Source organism: Symsagittifera roscoffensis, chromosome 4 (assembly GCF_963678635.1).
Source record: "Symsagittifera roscoffensis chromosome 4, txSymRosc1.1, whole genome shotgun sequence".
NCBI lineage: Eukaryota > Metazoa > Xenacoelomorpha > Acoela > Convolutidae > Symsagittifera > Symsagittifera roscoffensis.
In genome coordinates this window covers 37597134-37615436 of record NC_087065.1, presented here as the reverse complement: position 1 = coordinate 37615436, position 18303 = coordinate 37597134, and the positions used below count along the sequence as shown (strand labels likewise).

The 18303-nt window shown below is 36.2% G+C and overlaps 1 protein-coding gene across 2 annotated transcripts in view; it reads right to left on the bottom strand.

Annotated features, from left to right (window-relative positions):
- Positions 1-12511: 12511 nt before the first annotated feature.
- LOC134843621 (kinesin heavy chain-like) overlaps positions 12512-18303 on the bottom strand; it is a 405881-nt gene continuing 400089 nt past the window's right edge. For both annotated transcript variants that reach the window (XM_063859787.1, XM_063859788.1), the window contains exons 19-22: positions 17752-17831; positions 16281-16344; positions 13896-14050; positions 12512-13391 (exon numbers count right to left, since the gene is read on the bottom strand). In XM_063859787.1, the coding sequence (XP_063715857.1) occupies positions 13306-13391; positions 13896-14050; positions 16281-16344; positions 17752-17831 (385 nt within the window). In that variant the 3' untranslated portion in view covers positions 12512-13305. The remainder of the gene's footprint in view (positions 13392-13895; positions 14051-16280; positions 16345-17751; positions 17832-18303) is intronic.

Here is an 18303-nt window from a genome sequence, read left to right as displayed (position 1 = left end):
TATTGGGTAGCTAGTTTCAAATTGCTTCAAGCAAACACTGAATTCCAACTGGAAAATCTTAAACAAATCTTAACCATCGCAATATACGATATAGGTTAAACCTGAAAAAAATTCTTTCCTTAAACAATACGTTGAAAAAAAACTTAACACGGCGAGATGCTTAAAATCGCATTTAAAGGTATAATGAATACCTTGAGTCACTTGCGTGAATTTTAGGCTGACATTATGTTTAAAAAATTAAATAGAAACATGATTAAACTAGCTGCTCCTGAAAAAAAATACGGCATTTATCTTACACAAAAAATCTGGAATGACTGAATTTTTGGCTATCTGGTTGGTTGTCTGAACAGATAAAGGCTCATGAAGCGATGGATGACAGGATGGATAGCCGATCGATCGATCGATGGAGGGAGATAGATTGCTGGATAGATTATTGACGAGATAGATTGCTGGAGGGCTGGATAAATCGCTCGACGGACTAAGGTGGTTAGCTTGACGAATGGCTTGATGCATCGGTGGTATGCAGGATGGATGGCTAGATAGATGGATAGCTGGTCGGATGAATGGTTGGAAAAACGGTAAGATTGTTTGAGTGATTGATGGTTGGATGGATTTCTTGATATCTTGCTGGTTGAACAAATGAACAAAAGATGAATGGCTAGATAAATGAATTGATGACTGGAACGGATGAATGATGATTCGACAGATCGCAGCCTGGATGCATGGTTGGATAGATGGATACCCTGCCTTTTGCCACTCTACCCTGCCTTGCAACTCCTTGCCCTGCCTGGCTTACCGTGCCCTGCCTTGCGCTGCTCTATCCTGCCTTGCCCCTCCTCATCCTGTCCTGCCTTGCGCTTCCCAACCCTGCCTTTCCCCTCCTTGTCGTGTGCACTCTTGATTTGTTTTGCGCTGTCCCGCCTTGCGCTGCCCTACCCTGCTTTGCCCCTCCTTGTCCCATCGTCTAGTACTTCCTACCCTGCCTTGACCTGCCATATCCAGGCTTTGCCCCTCGCCTGGCCCTCCACTGCCCTACTCTACCTTTCCACTCCTCGCCCTGCCCTGCGTTGCCTTGCGCTGCCCTACCCAGCCCCTCCTCGACCTGCTCTGCCTTGCCTACTTCTCACCCTGCCATACCTGGCCCCTCCTTGCTCTGTCCTGTCTTACACTTCTAGCCCTGCCTTACACTTCTAGCCCTGCATTGCCCTTCCTCGCTCTGCCCTGCTTTGCGCTGCTCTACCCAAGCCTTGTCCCTCCTCACGCGGCTCTGCATTGCCTTGCGCTCCCCACCCCGCCTTACACATCCTTGCCGTGTGGACCCTTGCCTTGCGCTGTCCCGCCTTGCGCTGCCCTACACTGCACCTCCTCGTCCTGTCCTGTTTTGCCCCTCCTTGTCCTACCTTGTCTAGTACTCCCTACCCTGCCTTGTCCTGCCCTATCCAGTCTTTGCTCCTCGCCTGGCTCTGTGCTGCCTTAGTCCTTCTCGCCCTGCGCTGCCGTATTCTACCTATCCACTCCTAGCCCTGCCCTGCCTTGCGCTGCCCTACTCAGCCCTGCCTTGCCCACTTCTCATCCTGACATACCTTGCCCCTCCTCGCTCTGCCCTGCCTCACACTTCCAGCCGTGCGTTGCCCTTCCTCGCTCTACCCTGCCTTGCGCTGCCCCAACCAGAGCTTGCCCCTCTTCACCCGGCTCTGCGTTGCCTTTTCCGCCCCCCCCCCCCCCCCCACCTTGCACCTCTTTGCCTTGAGCTGCCCTGCCCCGCCCCTACTCGAAATGCCCTGCCTTGCCCTCCTCTTCCTGCCCTGCTCTCCCTACCCTACCTGGCGCTGCTCTACCCTGCCCCACCGCTCCTCGCACTACCTTGCCTTGCGCTGAAAAGTTTCCTTAACACTGAAATATACGATACAGCTTTACAAGCAAAATTTCGTTAGTTTCTGAAAGCTTAATTATGAGACAGATGGCATACTTTTTAACAGACTTTAGGCCAAAAATATATAAATTGAAACATTGCGAGCACTTCTATGATGCAATTTCTTCGCGAAATATTAAAACCAAAATTAGATCACTAAAAAGGTCAATTCCTTTGGTTGCAAATTAAGGAAGAATGCAGGATAAAGTGATGTACGAGAAACTAAAATTGAGCCTCTTTCCTTCGTAAATTTGAACCAATTGATTTGACCCGAGGTGTTTATTTTGTTTTCAATTTTGCAAAAATGGGTTGCATAATGAAAAGGCAATCTAAAATCTAAATATTTTTGTCCGCACCCCATTTGTACAAAGTTTACCGACTTTGAAAAATTTGAAAAATTTGTCTCAATTCATTTTATCCGGTTATCTCCAATCTCAAATTTAGCACTAAAATACTTTTCAGCACAAAATGAAAAAAAAACATTCAGAAAACCGCAAAATTATGCGTGAAAAAATACAATTCAATTTAAAAAATGTATTATAAAAATTCGGCGAAATTTTGCTGCATTTTGCATAAAGAAGGACTTTAATTTATGAAATGAGAAAGGCTTCATTAAAAAATGTTTTGAAAACACCAGTTACAGGATATAACTTGGGAAAAACTCGAATTAAAATAAAGCCGCCAGAGTTTAACATTTTTGGCTAAGAAAAATTAACACAGGAAGAAATTACATAAACAATACACACGTACCATGTTAACATCATACACAAACGCTTTTACCAATTTAGCATTATCAACTTCCACCATTCTGTTGTTTACGGACAGACCTATTCGCAAGGCTACATATTAGTCTGTTAAACAGAAAAACTTGTATCTAATAACTGATTGTTTAAATTAGCATGTAGTTTTATATAAGAAAAAGTAGACCTCATAGTTCAATTTTCAAATCTAATGAAAGTTTAATGACGCTGACTATCATTAGTGGCACTTATGGCTACAGTTTCAGGCAATTTGTGTCTGCCCATGTAATGCTGCTTCAAGTGACTTCGTTGGTAAGTGGCATGGGTACACATGGAGCACCAGTACTTGGCACATCTCTCTTTGTGTCGCAGGTCGATATGTTTCCTCATGTTATTCCCAAATGGTGACCTGTACAACATCATGAAACTTCGAAATCTTTTTTAAAATCAAAAGCGAAGCCAACCTAATTTGTGTTACAACCTAATTTGTAAAACAATAGAGACCAGACCCACTTGGAACGTTAATTTTGAAACCGAATTCCAAAAATTATCCTGTCACACACCAACTTAAAATTGCAATCGGCGCCTCACTTAAAGCTCATTTTTTCGAAGCGACTGAGGTTCCTACCTATATGCACACAGGTCACAAAAGTATAACTTCTTGCCGTCGTTGTCTCGACATTCACGGTAATGTCTCACACCTTCGTCTACAACATTGGCACCGGTTACACCTTTGAGCTGTTTCGAATTCTTTAAACAGGCCTTTTTCTGTATGTGTTGCAACAATAAAGGAACTTGATGACCACGCTTGCGACTTGTATCTGCGGGTAGTTTGGGATTATTCACTATGTTTGCAAAAGTTTGTTTAATTGATGTCTTGATCACAGCTTCGGGGTCTGCTTCGAGAGTCATTGAAACAAAACCACATGCGTTATTGTACCGATCACTCATTTGGAAAACGTGCTCGAGCGAAGGGTATAAGTTCATACAATTTAAAAGACATTCATTTACCACTAGCTCAACGGTTATTATTTCACTGGTAAGAAAATGAGGATCCATAACTTCTGAAACCCTGGAGCTTGCTTGAAACAATTTTACCAAAATTACTTCAGACTGTCAAAAACCTACACTTAAACTATACTATGTGGAAGTACAGTGGACCATAGTATAATCAATTATCAGAAGACATCATTAGAAAAAAGGACTCGTAAATTCGAAAGTATATAAGTAATTGAGAAGTCATTGAAAGTCATCAAAGCGTAATTTGAAATCTTGAATTTTTATATCCGGGGAACATTAAACTGTCAACACAAAACCTCACAGATACAGTGCTGATTTAAATTATCCGGACAAACCTTGAATTTTCAAAAGCGTTTTTCTCAAATTGGGTTAAGATTAGACAAAAAGTGAAGAGAACAAAAGTTGCTTAGAACTTCGCCAGAATTAATATGGTGCTATGTTTTCTCCGAAATTCTCAACAAAAATTTTACCCCAAAAATGGGTCATTTTGGCTCTTTTCAATTAATCAAGAATTAGGCTGAAACTACTTTGTTAATTGCTAAGAAAATTATATCACAGGAAGCCTCTTACGCAGCTCAACAAAGTTTAAGAAGGGTTAAATCTTCAAAAACCAGTATAAGAGAAAAAGTTTTCACTTGATAGTCAATAAATTTGATTTTTACTATATAAAACCCAGAATTTTTGCTTGAAAATAATTTTTTAACATTTTGCGCAAATTTTTGGAGATTAAACCTTCGTAAACTTTGTTGAGCTGCGTAAGAGGCTTCCTGTGATATAATTTTCTTATCAATTAACAAAGTAGTTTCAGCGTATTTTTGATTAATTGAAAAAAGCCAAAATGACCCATTTTTGGGGTAAAATTTTTGTTGAGAATTTGGGAGAAAAAATAGCACCATATTAATTCTGGTGAAATTTTAAGCAACTTTTGTAATCTTCAATTTTTGTCTAATTTTAATCCAATTTGAGAAAAACGCGTTTGAAAATTCAAGTTTTGTTCGTTTTGTCCGGATAATTTAAATCAGCACTGTATAACAGTGATGCGACAGTGAAACGCTAGTTCCTCAATATGACAGCGAAACGCTAGTTCATCAATACCTCAAGCAGTTGAGCAGATATCAATATCTAAACAGAAGCTAAGTGGGAGCTTCACTCCTCTTGCGATACAGCACTAGTATATCATGGCAAGCTAGACGAAAATCACAAAGTCAAAAATCGGTTTGAAAAAGTAGAAATTAAGCGAACGTAACAAAAATTTCATACGCTTGTCTCAGAAATGGTTATTTTGGAAAACTAATCATGTCGATCGGGACAAATTGATAGTAAAATTCCCATTGAAATACAAAACACGAAGAAGCAACTAGGTGGACAAAACTTGGGTAGGCACCAGTTAAAGCAAAAAACTGCACCGTTGGCATAATTATGAAAGTCTAAAATTTCAAGTTTCACTGTGCCCTCTCCCCATTTAATAACCAGCAAAAAATCTATTCCGCTTCTTGAACGGGGAACATTATTACGGACAAGTTTGACCAACACTAGATGCTTCACAATTCAAATTTTTATTCAAGACAACAAAAACATTGTTAATTTATTTTGGTAGTTTCTTTTTTGTTTTTCTTTTTTGATATTACGGGTAAATAACAGTACTTACATGATGATTAAGTACGTACATATATTTTACTCAAAAAAATTCTTGTAAACATCTGTTTTTTTGTCAATAACCCGGAAAAAAATGCACAAAGGCATCAAATTGACGAACAATTGCCTTTGAACGACCTCCCAAGTTGGTTTAACGGTGCATATACAAAACAGTCCCATACAAAACAGTCCAATACAAAATAGTCCCAAAAATCATGTAAAGGAGGGAAAAACAGTCCAATACAAAAAAGTCCGGTTTAAGTTCGCCGGTGGGCGCGCTGTTTCGCGGCGATAACAGGCTCTAAATTTCGTATTAAGTCCTACACTCTGTTGGCAAGCTCGCAACACGTTGGCGCGACTGCGGCGGTCACTATTTTGTTCATTATGCTTGTTGAACAAAGGACAATTCTCGGCCTGGCTGGCTTGTTAAAACAATTATTAATTGGGACTGGTTTTCGGACTGTTTTGTATCGGACTATTTTTTCACTCTTTTTCATACTTTTCCGGACTGCTTTGTATTGGACTGTTTTGTACAGACACGTTCAAAGAGACCTTTTAGCCCAACAAAAAAGATATAGAAATTATCAAAGTTTCTTTCCCTCCTTTCACGCCTTGTTGAGACGAAGCCAGTGAGTTTCCAGCCAAAAACAAGCTACTAAGATGAACTTAATTGACCGAAGAGAAAAATTAAGCTGATTGAGTTAGTAGCGCTATAACTATTTCTATTCGATAAAATTCAAAAATTTTGTCACTTCTAACTTTCATACATGCCCAGTTGATATAAAAAGTATCACAACTGTGCATAAAGAGGTAGTTAGATTGATTTGATCTTCGCAGAAAAACGTAAGGATTAAAAGTAAAGATGACGAACATTTTAATATCTGAAAAACTATTTTCACAACTTAAAAGTTGATTTTTGCATTATTTCTCCCACGAACCTTGAAAAAGTTTTAAAAAAGCATTTATCTTGCTCTGACCCTATACCGTACTTCTCAATGCAGTTCTGACAATTCGGTAACCTTTGCTAACGTCCGGTAAAACATCTCGGGTGGTATACATTTTGCTTTCGCTAAGACAATATCGGACATGTCTAAATTTCCTATCTTCAATCTAACACTCAGTTTTTACTTTCGAGTTGACATCAAACTTCTTGAGCATCGGCAGTAGCGGACTTGGCAACAATTTCCGGTAACTTGTGCACTCCCATGTAGTGATTTTTCAAATTGTTTCGAATTTTCGCTTCGTGGCCGCACATGGAGCATTTGTACTTGACACAATTTTGGTTGTGTTTGTTGTTGATATGCTTCTTCACATTTCCTCTGTCTTTCGTTTTATACGAGCAAAGATCACAGAAGTAAAACTTCTCACCTTCGGAAGTGAATTCCCGGAAATGTTGAGCCGAAGCTTGGCCTTGATTTGTTATCTGATTGTTTGATTTAGCAATTGGATTCTTCGTGCTGAGAGATCTAGGATGTTTAGACGGCACCCGACTATTGGCACCGATGGGCAATTTTCTCTTTTGTTGCACAAAATTTGGCGCGAAGTGTTGCACAGGTTGAGAACCAAGCAAAGCGTCTGGTGTCAGAGACATTTTCGTACGCAGAAGACCTACGAAATTATCTGATTCTAACAGGCTCACTTTAAAGGTTTTTTCATCTTCTAAAAACTCCTGATTAATAGCAAGGGAGAACTCAACATAGTCTGATAGAGTCATTTGGACAGAAACAAATAGCAAATAAAACTGAAACTCTGCAAACTGTGGTTAGAAAGATAGAAAAGCGTTGATAGAAAACGTCAGAACGGATTTTCGTCAATGTTAACTACAATAAATCAGGTATCAAATAGATTTCGTTAAAAAAGTAGACACGATTATCTATTCCATAATGAAGACGAAATTATAACTTCGATAGCGTTCTCCGAATTAATTTCCATAAACAGCATTAAAGACTTTTTAATAAAATTTTCTAAACACATACACAACAACATAATGAATTCTACAATTTCACTTGTTACATTTTTCTTAGCAAACTTCAAAGAAGCTATCTTCTTTCGGAAATCTTCATAAAATAAAATACACACTTTTGTTCATAAATTCAGCTTTCATTAGCAGCTGCCTTCGCTACTGTAGGAGAAAGATTGTGCACTTTGACATAATGTGTCTGCAGTTGCCATCTGAACTTAGCCTGCAAACTACACATTGAGCAAGGGAATTTGCGTGCACTTGGGTTGTGTTTGACGTCTACATGTCGCGTCATGTCTCCCCTATTCTTACACTGATAGGGACAGGAATCACAAATAAACAATTTGTCACCTGTCGAGCTACACGGCTTGTAGCTTACAATATCGCTCGATCCAAACACGAACATAGCCAGGAGACGATTGAAAAAGATTCAATTAAAGCATACCAAAAAAAACTTTGAAGTAAAAAAAAATATGGCCTTGTGGTTTTTTGATTGACACTTTTTTGATAAAGAAAACACAATGTAATGCAAAGTCGATACGTTTTTCGTGAATTTCACTATTTGCTGTTTGAATAAGGAGTTTGCCTATTTTCATTTGAACAAAGGAATTGAACTGAACTAGAGAAGAAATCAAAATTCAAACTGAAAAAAATGAAACTTGAGCATGAACAAATTTTAAGACCGTTTCCTGGAAAAATATACAACAAAAAATCATCAGAACGTATAGCAGATACTCTACTAAGTTCATTAACTCTTAAATAAACCATATAAACTGGAATAACAACAATCTCAGCTGGGGCAAGCTGATTTAGCAAAACGACTTATAATAATTGAAACCGTATTTTGTTGATGTATTTTGAAATCGTATTTGCACGATCAAAGGAAACACAAGTTCAAAGAGAACGGTCTTATTGCAGAATCGCATAAACAAGCTTATAAATTATTAGTTGCTAACAACAATTACCGGCAAGTTGGAATTATCATAGAATGTACTACGTTAAAAAAGTACCTGACGATAGATTTTTGAATGGGACGCAACAGTTTATTGCATTCCCCAATGATGCTTATGAAAGAAACTAGGCGTGAACACGAGAAGTTGTTTGCAGTGTAATAAAACAGAATCTTATGACCACATCATGTGATGCTAAGAGTTTGACGAATAATAATAAATTTAAACACAGAGGCGAAGCTTCGGTTCGCAAACACTTGCGAGGAAAATGCAAAAAAGAGCTCTAAACAGGCAAAACAAAATGAAATAAGGGTAAGAGTAAAAAATACACCTTGAGAATTGTTTTAGTGAGATTAGGAGTATTACGTTGCCAAATCTGCTCCACGTTCGCTTGTAACTTTACTACACTATCCACCAAAAAAGCAGCTACAGTTTCTATCAAATTGCCAATACTACGTAAAAAAAACTCGAACACAAAAAACTATTTCAATGTTCCGGATTTGAATATCCGGCCTGTTGATTAGGAGTCTCAGGTCCTCGCATCTGCCCAGCTGCTTTAAAAATTTTTTTTATCATATATTGCACTTATTCTGAAATGCACAAAACCTACTGAAAAGCGCAAAACGTAAAAAAACAATGGACTTCACGCAAAATCCTAGCCATTTCTCTGCATAAAGATGGGATTAGTCGCTGATTTAAAAGAGAACACTGCTACTCGCTCTTTCAATTGACTCCTTTATCTCAGATTTGTCTGAGTTTTTTTGCGAAGTGAAAAAAAAATCCAAAAAACGACCAAAATAAAGAGTTTTATTTTTACTGGAACCACAATCTTCTCTCTACTAAAACATGGGAAAAGCTTCTTACTGCAGAGAAGATGTCCACACCTTGATTTATTCATCGAACCCTTGAAATCAGATTTAGCTAATAGTTTCTGCTTTTCTATAAATAAATAGCCAGATAGCGCAGGAAAAATGTTAGTTTGAATGTTAGTTTGAATGAACAAACAACTTCAGAATCAGCAGGTTAGTTGTTGAAAAAACAAAATAAGTTTATAAAATTGGGTAACAATTCAAAAACTGGATATTGTTACGGCCATAGTTTTTTCAATACGCAGGGCATAGCCACTTGCCCAAGGAACATTCGCATAACTTTCGGTTAAACCCTTAATCTCCGATTTTGCAAGGTAGTTTCTGAGAAAAGTCAAAAAATGGGCTTTTTTTAGGTCATAACTTTTTTCTAACGATATTAGTGAGCAGCCTCGAAAGAAAGCGAAAACCACATATTTTTTCATTTGATTGAAACTCTCATCTCAGATTTGTGTATTTTAAACTTGAGAAAAAGAAAAAAAATCAGGTTAGTTGTTGAAAAAACAAGATAAGTTCATAAAAATTGGGTAACAATTCAAAAACTGGATATTGCAACGGCCATAGTTTTTTCAATACGCAGGGCATAGCCACTTGCCCAAGGAACATTCGCATAACTTTCGGTTAAACCCTTAATCTCCGATTTTGCAAGGTAGTTTTTGAGAAAAGTCAAAAAATGGGTTATAACTTTTTCTAACGATATTAGTGAATAGCCTCAAAAGAAAGGGAAAACCCCATATTTTTCCATTTGATTGAAACTCTCATCTCAGATTTGTGTATTTTAAACTTGAGAAAAAGAAAAAAATCATAAAGATGTCAAAATTTCCTATTCTGAAAATTTCGAAGGCCGTTAAACGTGGTAGTTCAAAAAAGACAAGCAAAATAAGCAAAAACTTTTTTGGAAAATTGCTACAGTAGTTTTGGAGAAAAATTGAAATTTCTGCGAAAAGTGCAAAAATTTCGCAAAGTGTCGCAAAAAAACCCATACATTTTCATAATACCTGTTTTTTTTTCAAACAGGAACTAACACTAGCCAAAAACAAAGTAGCAAAATTTGCTTTAAATTTGCATATGCTTAAATAGGCTTAAAAATGATGAAATATACCAAAAGTGCGACCAAATGAGCTATTTTAAATGCGACCTAGATAAGAAATTTTCTCAAGTTAGGTTCGTTATTTTTCCTAGTGTTTTGGCTATTTTTAACCTCCTGAGAGCATTTGAATTTTGGCGAAAAAAAGCTCTCCCGAGAGAAGATATTTTGCAGCGCATCCAAATCAAAAACATTTGATCGGCTGAAAAGCAAATTAGACCGAAGAGCAAAAAGCTCACACAAACTTTCGTCACAGGCAGAATTTTCAAAACAATTTTTGGGAATACAAATCAGGAGTGACAGAGATTCAAATTGACAATAGCGCAAAAAATCACGCTACACCATAGTTACTTCCCTTTCGGTAGGAAGAAACGTCTTGTTCACATCAGAATAACACTTCGGCCACTGAATTTGCTTCAATTCAGGACATCTATCACCTCTTTTGTTGAGGGTTATACAAGATATTGTAAGCTACTGTCCTGAAAAGTTCTTTGAAGGTTCCTTGAGATCCATTTTGCTCGAGTGGTGGTTTCAATGCATTGAAATTTGGCGGATTAATTTGCCTGACTAGTTTTGTCTTTTTGGGGACAACAGATCCTGGGATTCCTGAGATCCGTTTACGACTAATTTGCTCGACTAGTTTCAATTCGTTTGAAAAATCGGAACGTATCTCCCTGATGTTTGCTAAACCCACTAAGCGATCTCTAAATTGATCATAGCAGTTCAAGATAAGTTCCTTTCTCTCTTCCAAGCAAGATTCAGCAAAGCAGAAGCTGATCATCCAAGAAGTTGCAATCATATTTTTGAGATTGAGGCAACAAGAACAATATCTTTCAAATTTTCTAAAAACTAAAATCCCATTTTAACCCAATATAAATAATTTGATAACTAGCCGAAGTTACCGAAGCATGGGTGCGTTCTAAAGCGTATCTCAAATTGGTCTAATGGTACAGTGCTGATTTAAATTATCCGGACAAAACGAACAAAACTTGAATTTTCAAACGCGTTTTTCTCAAATTGGGTTCAGATTAGACAAAAAGTGAAGAGGACAAAAGTTGCTTAGAATTTCACCAGAATTAATATGGTGCCATTTTTTCTCCGAAATTCTCAACAAAAATTTTACCCCAAAAATGGGTCATTTTGGCTTTTTTCAATTAATCAAAAATTACGCTGAAACTACTTTGTTAATTGATATGAAAATTATATCACAGGAAGCCTCTTACGCAGCTCAACAAAGTTTAACAAGGGTTAAATCTCCAAAAACCAGTATAAATGAAAAAATTTTTACTTGATAGTCAATAAATGTGATTTTTACTATATAAAACCAGAATCTCTGTTTAAAAATAAAATTTAAACAATTTGCGCAAATTTTTGGAGATTTAAAAACCCTTCTTAAACTTTGTTGAGCTGCGTAAGAAGCTTCCTGTGACATAATTTTCTTATCAATTAAAAAAGCAGTTTCAGCGTAATTTTTGATTAATTGAAAAAAGCCAAAATGGCACCATATTAATTCTGGTGAAATTCTAAGCAACTTTTGTCCTCTTCACTTTTTGTCTTATCTTAACCCAATTTGAGAAAAACGCGTTTGAAAATTGAAGTTATGTTCGTTTTGTCCGGATAATTTAAATCAGCACTGTAGTTAGTATCAACAATATAAGAATCAGTTCTGTAGATAAACCATATACCCTCCCAAATTTAATCTAAATATTTTCTAGTTTTATCAGTCTTATAACATAACATGGTCCCACAGTGTTCGCATTGACCTTACCTAAAAACACTGTTTTTTCGTCCGGAATAATCGAAGGTAATGTTATGGTCTGACCAAACTATCAAGAAAAAAGATTTCAACTCTCTTCAGGGGCGGATTTAGTGAGTGTGGGGGGGGGGGGGGGGGGGGGGGGGGGGGGTGGATTCTCTTCTCAGGGATTCCACCCCCTGCCAACCCAATGGGTCCCCCTTTGTATTATTTTGAGACAACCATTTTTGGTGATGGACCCTAAATTTTTTCTAAAGGCGCCAATAAAAACTAATTTTGAGGGGGGAGCGCGCGCTGAAAAAACGCGATTTTTTGGTCAAAAATTGCCTAAAACGCCTTTTATGGTCTGTTTTTTTCAAAATTCTGCCTGTGGCGCAGAAAATTTGGTCACAATTGGGCTTTATAATGATTTAGGAGAGCTAAGAAAATCAATTTGGTTGACCTAAAAAAAGTCGACAAATTTTTCGAAATTTTTTGAAAATGCGCCCCCCCCCCCCTCGAGAAAATCCTAGATCCTCCCCCTGACTCTTTTATCTGGGCCATCCAATTTATCTTGGATATGCTTATAGCGAAGAAAAAGATGCTTAAAAGTTAGATTATAATATACTGAAATTGCATTGCTGTGCCTTGCCATGATGGGTTCACTATCTAAAATCATTACGCAATTTACTATTTTCAAACTCTACATGCCCATGATGCCATAACCAAATTATAGACGATTTTTTGATCAACTAAAAATTCATTATAACTTTTAGGAATTAACTTATGGGTTAAATTAATAAAAACTTATTAGTTAAATAAACGCAACTGCATCCAATTAGATGAGACGACTGAAAGTCCAAAATCCAGAAAGCATCGAATGTAACTCGCTGAACAACAAGCACCGGTACCGCTTTAGTTATGTGCGTGAGCAAGGGTAAAAAAATAGTTCCCTTTTTCACAAACAAGGTCGAATAAATGAGTTGCGATAACAAAGTTCACTGAAATGCAAAATAATTCAAATAAAAGCGCTTGCAAATGTTGTGAATTGCTCGAATTCGATTGATATGTAAAGAATAGCGCACAAATAGAAGAATGGGTTTCACATTGAATATAATCATAGAAGAAATTAGTTTTATGGACCGTTATACTTAACAGAAGGTGAAGCGATGACTTCGGCAGCCCGTTATAGCCCCATTAAAAGAATTTCACACTAAACATTGACGTGCATTGGGCAAAAAATGCACCCAATTTGAAAAATGTATTTTGGTTCGAAATTAATTGTTTTAAATTGCTTTTTTGCAGAGCTCTCTACTTCTTGTAGAGTTGATGGCGATGAGCTAGAAACCTCGGAGAATATACCATCCCAGAAGCTGCTACCATCCAATGAAGACAAAAGATCATTCGGTAGACATAGGGCCCGATGGTACTACTTTTTTATCGCCTCTTTTCATGTTCCTCTTGAAATCATCAACCCCTTGAAGACCTAAAATAAAATCGGGTCATACCTACCAAGAAATGGAGGCAAGTTTGTTGTTGATATAAATCATACTAAAACTTAATACTTTTTTATTAACTGGCTAAAACTGTTTTGATGAAAACTATTTTGATCACTGCGATGAAAAATATTTAATCAAAGGGGATAAACTCGAGCACAATAATTGCTTATCGCATTATTTGTCAATGCAAATTAACTTCTATTGAAGCAAATCATTTCAATGAGTTCAATTCAAAAATTCCTTTAATAAATATGATTTTTGAGGCCTAAATCTCATAATATATCTTGCAAATTTGTATCTTTTTGTCGAAGTGCTTGATCGAGGCACTAGATTCTGAATTAATACGCAGGTTAGATTGTTGTTAGTACACTCTTCCAAATAGCTCCGGGTATTTCTCTAGAAGGCAAACTGAATGACCATCGAGGTTTAAATTTACTGATTTTTAAATTCAAGTTTAGTTGAACCTGGATTTCGTTGGTGAATTAACTTGCCTTTGTTGGGCAGTACGGGTGTGATTCTGGGCATGTTGGGCTGGGACTGGGACGGAGTATTGCTGCCACTAACATTGCCTCCTCCTGTTCCTACTCCACCAGGGGTCATCTGGCCACCCGGAACACCACTGCCACTGTTGCCACCACCACCTCTACTGTTAACAAAACTCCACTTATCAGATATATTCTATTAATTACATATCAGATCTATTCTATTTCTATTAATTATATATCAGATCTAATCTATTAACTACTTATCAGATCGTTTCTATCCGTTGCATATCAGATCTATTCTATTAAGTACATATCAGATCTATTCTATTAATTATGCATCAGATCTAATCTATTAATGATATAGTAGATCAATTCTATCGATTACAAATCAGATCTTTTCTATTCGTTGCATATCAGATCTATTCTATTTTATCAATTACATCAGATCTATTCTATTAATTAAAAATCGGATCTGTTTTTAGTTATATATCAGATCTATTCAATAGAATACACATCAGATCTCTATTCTAATAATTACATATCAGATCTATTCTATTAATTGCATACCAGATATATTCCATTAACTACATGACAGATCTATTCTAATAATTACATATCAGATCATTTCTATTAGTTGCATATCAGATCTATTCTTTTAATTACATATCAGATCTATTCTAATAATTATATATCAGATATATTGTAATAATGACATATGAGACCTAATCTATTAATTACATATTAAATCTTTTCTTTTAATTACATATCAGATATATTCCATTATTTTTATATCAGATCCTTTCTATTAATTACATATCAAATCTTTTGAGTTAATTACATATCAGATCTAATCTATTAATTACATATCACATCTTTTCTTTTAATTACATATCAGATCTACTCTTTTAATTAAATATCAGATCTAATCTAATAATTACATGTCAGATCTAATCTAATAATCACATATCAGATCTTTTCTATTAGCTACATATCAGATCTGTTCTATTAATAACATGTCAGATCTAATCAAAAAATCACATAGATCTTTTCTATTAATTACATCTATTTTTAAGGAGAAGAAAATCGCGCTCAATTTTTAAAAGTCAGTTAAAACCTGCTTTAATTAAAGCCGAGAGACTTCCTTTGTTCAAAAGCAACAACTTGTGACAACGTGTCGCGCTAACATGGTGCGAGCCTTGCCTACAGTGGGTAAGGCTCTACACGAAAAATTAGAATTGGAGCCGGTTTCGTATCTGACTGTTCTTTAGTTCGTTTCATAAGTACTGTTTTGTATGAGTTTTGAATATGCATCAATTTTTCGATTACTTTGAGCTATAAAATGCGGCCGCATCGTCATATAAAATAATCAAGAAACCACGTGAGCTTCAAAATTTTGGCTGGCAGGAAGAGGCAATTGCCACTTACCAATAATCGTCTAATAATACTTTGAATTTAATTCGGTCTTTTTTATGTGTATTACAACATCTATAATAAAATGCCATCAAAAAAAATCTTACAAGACAAGAAAGCCGCTCAGTTATAAACAAATCGAAGAAAATTCAAAAATAAGAAAAACTAGATCTATCAAAACGAACAAGGATAGTTTTGAAACAAAAACGTGCCATGACAATTGAATGTAAAATTAGTATCGAAAGAAAGGTAACCGAGGAAAAACAAAGCCGAGAATACCTTAGCATAAACCCTTTAAGCCGAAAAAATGAACAATAATTATAAAAAATTATTACGTCCACCTCACCATCAACTCACACTCACTCACACACACGCACACAAACAAATAAAAAATTTATGAGGCCACTACGCCGTCATTATATAGGCCGAAACCTATCAAACTGAAAAAACGAAACAAAAAATCAACAAAAAAAAATAAAATTTTAACTAATCAAGAAGGTTAAATTACAACCAGCATAAAACATTTTGAATAGGACAGATATATAGGCCAAAAGATATCTGCAGCGTTAACTTGTTGATAACAGAGGCTTCTAGGAAATGAGTTCAGATGATTCCTATGAACAAAGTTGTTTTTGGGGGAAAAAAGTCTAGTACCCGATTGCAGTACCCTTGCTTATCGCAACGGTAAAAAAGGATTTGAAAGTATTCGTGAAATTATGAGTCTCACGCTCAAACCACTCAGCCACGGACGCTTATTTTTTTTACAAACACTAGCTTTAAATAAAGCAGAGAACAAATGCTAAGCAATTTCCAATGCTACAGTGAGATTTCCATATCGGGGAACACTTTTATTTGCGAGTTAGTTTAGAAAAAAAGAAGGTTCGTACTAGTACACTAAAGCTCGCAGGCTCGCTTGGCTTGTGTGAACAAGAGATTCTATAATATCCCGAAGTTCAGTGTCAACTCTGTTGATGAACTTACATTGAGGGAGGAGTCTGAACTGGTTTGCTAGGCTGTTGCTGTTGTCCTGGTCGAACTGCTTTCACTAAAATACAGGATGTTTAAAAAAACCGTACAGCATGTTATTTTGCGAACGAATTTGATCCATGTGATCCTCAAGGTGGGAACGACTACGGCAAAATGGACGATACCCCCCTTACCCAGGATGGTCCTGAAGTGAACTTTAAAAAAAAATTGACTATAATTTTGAAGAAATAGGTTGCGTTTGTAATTTGACTTCAAAGCTAAAGCTAACGAAATCTTTGAACTTGAAAACAACCCCGAGCGCCTATTTAGGTTAGTTATGTCCACAAATAACAAAAATATATATGTAAAAACATTGATTTAGAGCCCAAAAACTTGAACGCCACGTCAAAAAAAATGCTTATAACGTGAAGGCAATTTCTTTAAGATTCAATTGCAAGACAGCATTTATAATGCGAGTCATGGTATTGCGCTTAAGATGCGCAAATAGACGTCTATGAAAAATTGATCGAAAAAAAAGATTAATTGAGACAAACAGATTTTTATTTTTTTTTTCACATATTTGTACACATCACATTACAATGCACGACAGAAAGGAAAATCAGTTTTTTTTTCTTTATTACACAAATTTTTAACTTCTTCTTTCAAATCATCATACTTGTTTTTGTTGAGAAAATATTTCCAGTAGATACATTCAAGAAATTCAGTTTTTGTACCGAAGCATCATTATGTACAATTCCATAAAAAAAAACTACAACAGATTACTGAGCTTGAAAATTTCCGCGCAATTCCAAAATATTGTTTTATTATTCCTGTTTTTTTGTTAATACTCATGTCCACATATAGTTGGAACCAGTTTGTTTTTTACTAGTAACAGTAAACAATTTCCCTAAACTTAGCTTAAGAAGTCACTTGATAACACTGAATTAGGCTTTTTGTTAATTACCGGATTAAAGCGGATTGAAATGTTTCAAGGAAGTGAAATTTTCTAGGTGGTTAAATTCTAGTGTGGTAAAAAATCATTGGTATAAAAACGTATGGGGTAAAAATGGGGCAGAAAAACAATTAGGGTTAGAAAGGTAGGTTATCTTTGCTACACAAGCAAAAATCGACATAAAAGAGCAAGTAGCACAAACTAGTCAAACGGCTCTAATCCCAGTAAAGCAAATAAGAGATAAGCAGAAAAAAAATCAAAAACTTTTCCTTTGTTTTGGTCAGAGTGAAACGGACGTTTTTTTTGGTCAGAACGAGTTGAAACGGACGTTTAAAAGCAAAAGAATTATAAAGCAAGCTCATTCTTTTTCATTCATTCATGTAAATTAGTCTGAAAACCGGAAAAAGTCGTCAGAGAAAGTGGCTGATCTTTTAACGCTACGCCCACCGAACTTCTACATAATGAACATATAACCGAACTTCTTGAATAATGAACATATAAATAAAGTAATATATCTTGCAATAGATATCCTACCAATATGTGCCTGTCCGGCGGTGGGCTTCTTGTTTCTTTGTCTCACTGCATCTTTGATTTTCTCAACTTCTGCTTGGTATCTAGAATAAAACGCAAAATGGTGATATGTAAAACGGAACTTGTAGGATTTTTGACATGCCGCATAATAATTAACTTTATTTTTCAAACATAATTTTGATATGAAATGTTCAGAGGGCAGTGGCCTAGGCACAAACTTTTGATGTGGGGAGGGAAGGAAAAATTTTGCCGATCTGTTTAAGGCCAAGAGTTCCAATTTTTTCGCTGCAAACCCTAGAATGGCCATATTTAGCTCTTCTTTTGATCTAAGAACAGTTTTTGAGTTTTTTCAATTTTTTGGACCAATAAAATTTTGTTTTGTGGTCCGTTCTCTTTTTGAGAGTTTATTGCAGTATAGGGCGCCTTTAGAAAAATTTTAGCGTTGATTAGCCATAAAATGCCTGTCTGAAATAGTATCAAATATGATTAATTTAGAAAAAAATTGCCATTCAAGATTGATTAACAGAGGGGGGGGGGGGGGGGGGGGTGGTGGGG